This window comes from Adiantum capillus-veneris, chromosome 12 (genome assembly GCF_014529385.1).
Source record: "Adiantum capillus-veneris isolate H3 chromosome 12, ASM1452938v2, whole genome shotgun sequence".
NCBI classification, from domain to species: Eukaryota; Viridiplantae; Streptophyta; class Polypodiopsida; order Polypodiales; family Pteridaceae; genus Adiantum; species Adiantum capillus-veneris.
In genome coordinates this window covers 31,673,225-31,685,061 of record NC_140942.1, presented here as the reverse complement: position 1 = coordinate 31,685,061, position 11,837 = coordinate 31,673,225, and the positions used below count along the sequence as shown (strand labels likewise).

General features: G+C 40.3%; 1 protein-coding gene across 1 annotated transcript; it reads left to right on the top strand.

Annotated features, from left to right (window-relative positions):
* Positions 1-1,679: 1,679 nt before the first annotated feature.
* On the top strand, positions 1,680-2,300 carry LOC147445528 (uncharacterized). Its single transcript, XM_086524596.1, has one exon. The coding sequence runs from the start codon at positions 1,680-1,682 to the stop codon at positions 2,298-2,300; it is 621 nt and encodes a 206-aa protein (XP_086380722.1).
* The last annotated feature ends 9,537 nt before the right edge of the window (positions 2,301-11,837 follow it).

Genomic DNA, 11,837 nt, shown 5'->3' with positions numbered 1-11,837 from the left:
GATAAACTATAGTCAGTGATGGATGGACATGTGTACAACACAGGCCAGAAATAATGTGATGTTGTTCACTCCTTGAGGGGAGTGCTTTATTAAAGCAGTTGACAACTTGGTTGAGATAAATTTAGGGGGCTATATATATGATATAATATTAGAGACAATCTCTCAAGTGGGTGTCCCCAATGTAGTATAGGTGATCATGGACAATGCCAAAATTTGCAGAGAAGCTGGTCGTCTCTTGGAGGAGCGCTTTCTTAGCTTGCACATATTTGGTTGCAATGGGCATAGCTTGAATCTTGTGTTGCAAGATTGGTATAAAAAAGATGACACTGATTGGTTCAAAAGCATTATAGATAAAGCAAGGAAGGTGGTGACGTTTATTTTGAAGAGACAACATGTGCTAGACATGTATCGGCAACGTTGTGAAAATCCTTTCGCAAAATAAAAAAGTTGTTTTGGATACATTTGTTTTGATGGATTCTATGAGTGGGAAACATAGCAACTAGAAAGAGTAAAAATAAACCTGTGGTCCTTGAAAGTGCTTAATGATTATAGACACTTTTGGTCTGACATTGGTGACACCTACTTGGTGATGAGGCCTATGATGATCTCCTTGCGTTCGTTTGATCTTAAGTTACCCAATATAGGGAAGGTGTGCATGGGCTAGTATAATGTGCAAAAAAATTTGATCTCTCTTTCAGAGCCTATAAATTGTTTGATTAAACCTTGGAGAGCACCCCTTAATAAATTTAAAAGGGATATCTTAAATAAGTATGTACATGCTCGATGGGTATGTGCACATAGTCCACTAGATAGTGTTTGTTTTTTGCTTATCACAGAGTACCGGAACATGGACTGTGATGAACTAGATGAAGAGGTGATTGAAGACTTCTATGATGTGATCAGTAATTTCTACAACAATCTAGATAATTAAGCCCAGGCAGTTGCCGACCTAACAACATTAGGAAAAAATTGGACCCCCTTGGGGCCATGTAAGGATCCCTAATTTTAAGGGATTAAAGCTAATTTTGTAGGGGATGGAGGGAACAAAAACAATAAATAGGGCTACTTTTGTAGCTCTCTCTCTAACTTCTCTCTAGATAGGGGAGGGGGGGAAAGTAGGGAATGAGGGTGGTAAAGTAGGAGGAATAGGGGGGATAAAGTAGGAGAGAGAGGGGAGTAAAAAGAGAGAGAGGAGTAAAGGTAGAGAGAAGAACCATTCTCTCTCTACCTATCACCAAACAAAGAGAGTAAGTAGTTATGGCAAAAGCCACTTTTCAGTTCGTGCATCAATTTACCCCCAAAAAATGAATTTTTTATAAAATCTTCAAAATGGATCTTTTAAGCTTTCAAAAGGTCCCTATATATATATATATATATATATATATAAACAGTAATTTTTTTAGAAGAATCTAGCTTTTATAAGCTCCAAATCTAAAATTCCTTGGGTCCCTCTCTACATTAACTCCAAGAATAAATAGACAATGCCACATCATCAAAACGTCCATCTAATAAAGCCTAAAAATTGGAATTTTTAAAATTTAAAAATTTCCCTCCTTTGAGCTCAAAAATTGAACTTATATATGAAAAAATATATTTTTAAGTCTTTTTATCCCAAAAATTGTCTGTTTATCCCAAAAAGTATATCTTATCAAATTTTTTTCCCATCATAACTTTTCACCATGTCTCTTCGCGACATAACCAATGAATCACCTGCGCCGTCATCTACTAGGTCAACTAATGTCAGTCTGCGTCTACCGATCGAATTTGCTCCCACAAAAAAAAATGACGAGAAAGCATCTCAACCGGCATCCGTACGACGGTTTCGAGGAGAAACCAATGTTGACTTGTGGCTTGATGGAGGGTTGTATCTAAAAGATCCGCTCGTGGGCTATCATCCGACATTCCGTACACTCCCAAGCTTAATCAAATATGTGGGAGAAGGAGAACGTGGTCTTCTTGGGTATTGTAAGAGATTGGGCTCCAATCACGCAGGTGCGTCGGCATATTTTCGACAACAATGTCAAGTGTTACACAATCATTCCACAAATCTCCAACAACAACTACATTCCACAAAGAAACAACTCAAAGATCTTAAAGAGGAGATGAAAGCTACAGAAACAGAGGTAACTAAGCTACAGATTGCAATGATGCACCTAAAAGCCACTCCATTTGGCATGCGTGAGCATAAAAGGGAGTTCTCTTCCATTGAAAACTTAGCATCTAATGGAGGGACACGTAAGAAGCAGATCACGGCAACCAGGTATTTTTTAAAATTCACAGTGTTTATAACTCTCAAATAATTTTCATCAATTTGTAACTCGGTTCACCTTTTGAAATAGGACATATATACAAGATGTGTGTGGAAGTTTTAGACAAGAGGACCATTGCAACCTTCTCCTGGGATGCATATCAAAGGGAGATATACTTTACATCATAGGTTGTGAAAAGGCCAAACACATGAAAGATGCCATCACAAAGGAGATCCTAAAAAAGATCTCTAACCTTGTGTCTGAGGATGATGTCCAGAGAGCTTGTGATGAGGTTGGGATCAGCACAAATGCATACCATGCACTTCATGGATTGATGAAAGATGCATTACGAGAGCAAGGCATCACCGAGAATTTATTTCCTATTCCACATAGGGTCCGACTTGCAAAAAAAGCAAACAATGATCTCGTTCAGGAATCCCTTGACGAATACGAACACATTGAAGGATCCATGGTGTACTCTTCCACGAGTGCCAAGTCACGTGGTAATATAAAGGGAGGCAATACTATTCCTAATGGGACAAAGTCTTTTAGTTATCATCAATTCAACAATATTTTTGTTGACTTGAAACGACTACAACGAGCTATGGTTAAATTTTATGCTTTGTCTCCACAAGGTAATACAAGTTGTAATGTCGTTTTTTTATTTGTATTGAATATCATTTAGTATAACAATTCAATTCTTGTGTTGTTTCAGTACTTGGAGAGAAGCTCATATTTATTCTTAAGCTAGATGAATGTCAAATTGTCAAAGGACGGAGATTGGAACATATGAGTGTGACACTCATGAATGAGGCAATGTTTTTTGCAAAAGTCAATGCTATCGGTGATCATTCTCAGAAACCATCATTTAGTGTACAATCAGAAAAAGAAATATGGTGGTTAGGAGCTTTTGAAGTTCCGAAGGAGACTCATGAGGTGTTGGCATGGGTCTTCTCTATGCTCCCGCTAATCACAGAGGTTATTAAGCTACAACTAGAGGGAGAAAAGCTAGAAGTAGATGGAGTAGGTACATTTGATGTTGAGTGGCACTTAGGAGGTGATTTAAAAACAATCAAATGTATACTTAGGTGTAAACAAGGTGCTTCATCACTTCTTCCTTGTCCATATTGTGTACGAGGATACAAGGAGAGTACTCGTGGCTCCACGTCTTCAAAGAAAAATGTCAAGGGAAGTCAGGCAACAGGGTCAATGGATGATGATGCAAGGGATTGGGTGTGCTCGGTGTTGAAGTGTCCTATCATGGAGGTCCCCAATCGGTCGACAAAAGATAAAACATGGCATCCCATTATCAATTTTCCACTTACAAATGTACACTTTTGCACTTTGCATGCCTTTATGCGTATATTTGATCGCTTGTTAAAGCTTCACATAGAGTACGCTTCCACAATGAAACCACTTTCCAGATCCGTGGAAGCCATTGGAATAGTTGAAACAATTCTAAATTCGATTGGATGTCATGGTGGCAATGTTTCTATCATCGGTGAGGTGGATAATATGCATGAAGTGCCACAAAAAGTATCTATGAATGGTGTGAAAGCACGTAGGTTTTTCAAGAAACCAGAGATGCGAAAGGAGAGGGGTGAAGAGGATGCTCCATGGGAGCTATGGAAAGCGCTTTGCAAGTGTACGACTGATCAAGATTCAAATCCCGTGCTTGTAAATCTGCGTAGGCAAGTGTGACACCACTTGGAGTTAGTGCTTCAAATCATGTGGAAACCCCAAACCACGAGCGAGCAACAAAATTTGTTCAAAGATCACATTTCGAATTTCACTAAAGCATTTGTGCAAGCATGGGGAGAGAGAAATATCACACACTACATGGTAAGTTACTTTGTTCAGTTCAAATTTTGATACTATACATAAATATTTATTTGATCTAAGCATTTTTTCTTGATGCAGGTTATTTTGTATGCGCATGGAGCATTCTTTATGTCAAAACATGGTTCATTAGACATGTGGAGCACTCAAGGAATGGAAAAATCACATTATCGAGCCAAAGGTGTTTACTTTAAAAATACACGTCACAGTTGTGGAACTACGAGATCCAACTACATGAAGGAGATGTTTGATTGGTTCTTTCGTTGTTCTTTGGGGAGATGTCATGCCATAGAGTGAGCGCAAAAGTCAAGTCTTGCCAAGGAGGTTAGGAGACAATCTCGACTTACTGCTAAAGAAAAATGGAGAAACTCCACCGGACCCCTTAATCATGCTAGGTGGCGTGAAAATCACCATAGACTGGGCAAACGTTGGTTACCCAACATGTAAAACAAATGATGCTATGCAATGTAATGTTTATGTTTGTAGATGTCTTTGTTGAGTTGCATATAATACTTCTCCATTTATCTATTTTTTGTTTTTTATATTTTGATGATATTAAGAGTTTTTTTAAGTGGCCTGGTCAAGTGTGAAGAGATCTTTTTTTTTAAAATAGAGGGCTTTTAGTGAAGAAGGAGTCTCATTTTCAATCTTGCCCCTTCTTACACCATGGCACGCACAAAGCAAACAGCAAGAAAAGATCAACCTTTTTTTGCTCACCCTCACTCAACCGTCCAAGGTGCTCAAAAACCACCTTGGATACACGAACAAGAGCTCATAAAAGAGATGGAGAGAGAATGGTCAGGTGAAGAGCAACAAGATGTAAAACCTTCACGCAAGAAGAAACGGGTAGTGACATCAGACACAGAAACCAAAATGGACAACGAAGCACAAAGCCCACCATGGAGCGGACAGGAGATCCCAAGCAATCATCGAGTTCCGGCCGGGAAGACATTGCCACGTGGCTTCCGCGCTTTGCCGTCAGATCAGCCTAGAGGTGATCATGGGTTACTAAATGAAGAGGATTTTGAGGATGTAGCAGACGAGCCAGTTGGAGCGCAGGGTGGAGTTGAAGAGCCAGTCGGAGCACATGGTGGCCTTGAAGATGCGCAAGCTCCCCCTCGCAAGCCCTCTCGTAAAAAGAAAAAGTTTTTCAAGGTTCGCCCTCGCAAGGCCCATGTCCCAGATCCTACCATCCCTCAACAACGGGCTCCTGCTGTGAAGCGACGCATTCCAAAGGCGTTGCAAGAGATTCGTCACTATCAAAAAACTTCAGACCTTCTCATACACAAGGCACCATTCGCACGTTTGGTAAAAGAGATCATGCAAAGTTATCGAATGGCGTTTCGAGTTCAAGGTATCGCCGTAGAAGCTCTGCAAGAAGCAGCAGAATATCATCTAATTTCTATTTTTGAAGACACCAACTTGTGTGCTATTCATGCAAAACGTGTGACAATAATGCCCAAAGATTTAGCTCTTGCGCGTCGAATCAGAGGACAAAGAGATTGAATTTGACTTTTAGGCAATTTTGCCAATGTAAAGATATCTTTTTGAAATATAACGAGTCGTGGCTTTTTTAAATATAATGAGTCGTGTACATTTGTTTTAAGTGATAAGTAAAGCTAACTAGAGAGAGGAAAAGAGAGAGAGAGAGAGAGAGAGAGAGAGAGAGATGTGGATAAAAGAACTGTCAACCAAGTTTGGTTATTCAATGTTACTTCTGACTTCTCGCGCGCCTCTGCACTATTCAATCAACCAAACTTGGTTGACAGTTCTTTTAATCAACGTTTGGTTGATTGAATAACCAAAAAAACATTAAATGTTACTTCTGACTTCTCGCGCGCCTCTGCAGCAGGCCTCTAGACAGCCTAATTAAAGCTTATTTATACCAAAATTATAAGAATACAATGTTATTATGTTTTTATTGATGGAGATTGGACTGAAAAAAACTCTATATTTTGATTCAGAGAATTACACAAGTGTATCACAAGATAGAACCAATCATATACTATCTATCGTACAATAAACTCAATATAGAAGTTGAAAAGTACCAGTTAAAATCAATTTCCATTCGAATTTTGAAATAACAAAGTACAAAGATGTGATATATCTCATTACATATTTGAAGGAGTTAATTACAAGATTTATGCATCTATTGACTGTTTGAGCCATCTAAGATATGGCGAGCAATGTTTTCTTGGCGCTCTCGGGCGCAAGGAAGCTGTTTGTGCAGCACATCCCAAGCAATTTGTTCCACATTGCTTAGACCTACAGCTTGGCTTAAGGCCACGTTACAAAGCACACGACCACGAATGTGTGTCGCAAATGCATCACTGGCAAGAGATTTATTTACAAGATATATAACTTGGGAGGCTTGAGATATGGTTGACAGGCATAGGATGCGGCTCATTGATTTCATCATTGACACCCAAAATTGACCACAAGGAGTGTACTCCTTGCGGATTATCGCAAATCCGTCGTGGGGGAGCTTGCCAAGGTAATGCTCAAGAGACGACTGCCATCCAAAAGCTTGGCACCTACCATCTCCTCCCCGACCTGCATGCTCATCCAACTCCACAACATTCTACAAAGAAATCAATAGGTAAATAAGATTTCAGAATGCAACAATGAAAATTAACGTAATCACAAAACAAAAATCAATTAATACCTCTTGTTTTTTGTCGTCTTCATCGTTTATGCCTTTGCTGTCAAGAGAAATAGATGAATTGGGAGCCATAGCGACACTCTCAAGTTCATCTATATGAACAGGCATAGGAGTGCGTTGGGCTTCAAGCAATGCGCGTGTAGCTACAAACTCATCCTCCGACACAGATGAGTGCGGTGCATCTGTCACCGCCACCATTGCCAACTCCACTGTATCTACCACACTCCCTCCAAGGGGAAGGAGGCTTTGATCCAAAGGATCGGAAGAGGGGTCAATGGCAGAGGACTCTACAGTGGCACAGAGGATGGACAGACACTCATCCATGCGGATGTCAAAAGTCTTTTCAAGATCATGTAAAAACAAATATTCCTCCCCATCTATCACAATTGGGGAGAGGTGTTCAAAAAAAACCTCCGGAGTTAATGTCTCCTCCGGTGCATTTGCAGCGGGCTTAAAGGATGCTTTTGCACCCTCATCACCCATGGATTTGGCGGCATCCATGACACCTCCTGGGTAGGTTAGGGCAAGAATATTTCCCCCTTTGCTTGCATCCCAGGGTGTTGTAATGGGCTCCTTTGTGTCCTTGACGACACCCCCAGGGCGCAAATGAGGCAAACTCACCTCAGATCTTTCAGGCTCCTCCGCAAGAAGAAACACAAAAGTCGCCAAGAGACTTAGAAACTGGGTGCCGACCTTCTTCTTTTTCAAACGTGAATCTTCAATGTACTGACCTGCCTCACCCGCAATTACACAAAATCGTTGAAGTCGTTGGGTGAAAGGCCGATCGCCTTTGTGTATGTAGCGAAGCAAATCGCATGGAATCCACAATTCCCCTTGTTCGAAAATTGGTACAGCATACTTGTCGATGTAAAATTCAAAAAATTCTAAGATAGGCTGAAAAGATAGGCCAAAACATATCTACTCTAATGATAAAATCAAATTCTCTTCCGTCGTCCACACCTTTTCAATTTGAATCGTGCTCTCCATGCGGCTACCAATCTAGCAAAAAATAAATAAATTAGTATACCCAACTTAGAGCAGGGAATAATCAAAAAAACATAAATATAACATAATTAAGAGAGAAAAATCATTCACTTTACGTCGTCCGATGCAAAATTTTGTATCTTCTCGATGCTCTAAACCCATTATCACTAAGTGCTCCCGCACATTGGCCAATGTCCAATGCTTGTTCACTTGGACGGTTTCAACGGCACCACTCGACAATTTGATTGCAATATCAAATACCTCAATTGTAGCATCGGTGGATTGCAATGGAATCCATTCACCAAGCTTGCACATCCACCTTTCATAGAAGTACCGCACGTAAAGAGTGGAGCGCACCTTGATGAAACGGATAGCAATGCCGAAACTTCCAACCTAACACCGAAAGCGATCTCCGTTGTGAAGTCCTTCAAGATACCCCCACTTCTCCCACAGGATGGCTTCCAATGTATCGTATTGTAGATCTTTGCAAACATACATAGTATTTGTATGATGGAAAGGCAAAGATCCAAAGATGCTAGCGAAGACATGAGCAGGACAACACCATCCAAGCCCAACTGAACGCGAGGCTTTTCCAAATTTTAATGATTCTCTCACATCAGCTACAATCTTGGCTTTCAAATACATTACAGTGAATGCATCTGGCTTTGGCCACTCCATGCTACGCAAGGTTGTAGCCTCCAAAGGTTGTAGCTCTCCGTAGCCTTCCTCATATGTAGGTACAATGTACTTGTGGGTGTAGAAGAACACCCTCTATAGAGCAAGGTTTGATGAATTTGTGTTGGAGAAGAGCATATCCCCAAGACTTGCATGCATGGCCGTAAATGTGCCTGAAAGGCACGAGAGTGGTTGCTCCTCCACAAGGCTAGAAGGAAAAACATCTACATAGAAACAAAACAGTCCATGAGATGTAAAAAGTCCATTTTTTTGTTACCACCAAAACCATTGAAGTGCAAGGGACATACAATTACAAGGAAAATCCCTTGGGTTGGTGATCCCTCGTAGACGCATGTGTCCAAACATGAAAACATGTTGAACGATTGCCACCGTACCCTTGTCTCGTACTTGATTAAAGCCTAGAAGTCTTCCCTTCCAATGGAGATCAACGTTTGTTCTTTCACGAACACGATGGGGACCGATTGCGGAAGGTTGCATGTAGACCCACGCACCTTCTTGAAAAAGCTGAGGTTCCCATTGCTGCTCCTCATTCTTCGAGTTGTGGAGAACCATACTTTGAATGATGGGTTTGGGGCGTCTATTTTGACCATTGTTTGCCATGGATGCTTAAGTGGGAGCTTGAAATTGCAATGGAGAGCTTGGGGAAGGAGGAGGGAGACAAAGTTTAGAGAGAGAGTGGGAGCTTACAGTTGTAATGGAGAGCTTGAGGAAGGAGGAGGGAAACAGAGTTTAGAGAGAGAGTGGGAGCTTAAAGTTGCAATGGAGAGCTTGAGGAAGGAGGAGGGAGACAGTTTAGAGAGAGAGTGGGAGCTTAAAGTTGCAATGGAGAGCTTGAAGAAGGAGGAAGGTGTAAGAGTTTAGAGAGAGAGTGAGAGCATTGTGTTATGGAAAGGGGCTATGGAGGAAGGGAGTCTTGGAAAAAAGGTTCTAGAGTGAGAAAATGACTTTTTGATCATAGGGTAGGTTTGGGGGAAGTTTTGGATGGAATATTTTGAATTTAATTTTTTTTTTTAATTTTGAAATTTTAGGGTTTTTGCAAAAACGTATCTGTGGACCCACCACTCCCCCCCTCCCTTTTTTCCCCTCCCTCTTTTACCCATCCACCTCCCTCTAGGATACAAAGCAATAAATGAGTGGACAACCCTATTATTCTCTCTACTTTCTTAGGTTCTAGACTTATATACATCGCTCTCTTCCTATTGGCTGGAGCCTAATTAACCTTAATCCTATATGGCCCAAAGAGAGTCCACATTTTTCCTAATGAAACTATAGGTTAAAAGGATGGACTTTTTAGTTCAGAGTTTGTGCAAACTCTTGCATCAAACAGCGAGCATGGAGATGGTGGCTCATGAATGGTCTTCAATGCCTACATTACATAGATTGGCTATTAGGGTTCTTGTATAGTGTGCTGCCAATTCAAGTTCCAAGTAAAATTGGAGTACCTATAGCTATGTACACTTGACTATTTGCAATCAGTATCTCAACAATCATGCCAAGAAATTGGTATACCTATATTGCAATCATAGGCTTCTGAGAAATATTCAATCAAAAGGTGCAAAGTAGACAGAGCACGGTGGACTATGGATATCAATGAAGATGAGCACGAGTAAGGGGAAGAGCTGACATTCAAAGAACTCAACTTTTGTGAGCTTGGTGGATGTACTTTGCTTGAATTGAATGTGATTCTTCAGGTGGATGACTATTCTTCTACTCAACAAAGAAGGGTATTGCGGAGTAGTGATGTAAACATAGATAGCGATGTTGGTTTACCTTTATTGGGGTGTAAAACAATTGGAAGTCATGTAAACTCTTTTTTTGTGGCTAGTGGCCCATGGGACAAGGGAAAGACCACAATTACATTTTGCTTGCTTAAATCAATTGATGGCTTTATACACTTTGTTATTTATGACTACTCTGGTGTCTAGAAATTATCATAAACTTTGTTTGTTTGAAGCATTGGGACCCTTTATACACTTTTCACTTATAGGTTACTTTACATACCAAGTAAGACTATCAAAACATTTGTTGATCAATTTATTCACATTTGGTTGGAAGGCAGTTTGCTCTAGCATTCATTGCAAGGGTGTCATACAACATGATTCAAAAAGTCACTCAAGTTTAGCTTTCAAAAAATTTACAAGACTTCAACTTTCATTGCAAGGGGGCTTACACAATAATAAAAAATTCATTCCGTTTACAAAGATAAATTCATGCTATCCAAAATAGAGTCTCTCTCCCTTGTAGTGGCTGCCACTAAGCGTTGATAGTCTTTCTCCATTTTGAACATAGAATACATAAGCTCTTCAATTGGATCCTTGCAAATATGGCACTCTTTTTTATACTTTTATGTTCTGCATGAGACATGGAAAATGGTACATGTGACCACAAGCTATTCTGTAGTGACCACTCCAATTGTGGAAAAAGTGTTTGCAAATTGGTTAAGGATCCCCCAATGTGTATTTTGTGTAAGTTGGAGGTGGCTGGAATTGTTAGGATGCTTGATCATAGTCACGATTGATTGTTGTTAACATCATTCCTCCATTTCACAAAGGTCACGCTTGAGAAGCTTGATGTCTCTTTGTAACTCTTGAGATTTACTTGTGTCACCTTCCCCCATGGTCTATGGGGAGGTACAAATCTATTTTTTCAATTCCTCCACAGTGTCATGTTTTTGCATAGCAGTGCCAGCCAATGCATATCTTAACTCCTCTCATGATATTGTAATTGTCTCACTTTGGATGTCCACTATGCTCTTATTGGGGGCCCTACTGCTGAATCCCATTGGCTCATTTTGAAAAGATAGCATCTTTGAAAACCACATGGGATAATCTGTGTGGTTTAGTGTACTCCATATGCATGCAAATTTATGGCACAACACATTTGTCTAGCTTCAATATCCCGTGGCGAATGGGGAATTCAAAAATAGTCGGCCACGTTTCCGTAACCATCTTTGTGGTGACATCTTTGTTGATGTTTGATGCTTTTCCATTGCTTACCATTTGCCGATGCCGAGTCACTAGTCTGTGTGGCAACTCTTGCTTCGTCATTTTTGCCAGTTGCATGTGATAGTGCATGCAAGCAGCTATATGCTTTCTTGGATTTCTCATACTCCTCCATGCCTAGCAGAAACACATTTGAAATGCCTTCAATGTGCAATAAAAACTAAAGTTTACACCACAGAAACACACTGTCCTATTTATAAATCCATTGGTACTGAAAGCCGTTTTTTGGCTATCCATAATTTCCATAGTGAGTTACCTCACCCTACAAAAATCACCCAAACATTGTGGCTATCCTTACCATTTCATTGCACATAAATGTGTGTGACTTAGGAGACTTTCCCTATGTCTTCTTAAAAACCCTCACTTAGCTAGTCATTGGGCTAATTGAGCCAAAAAAAAATGCAA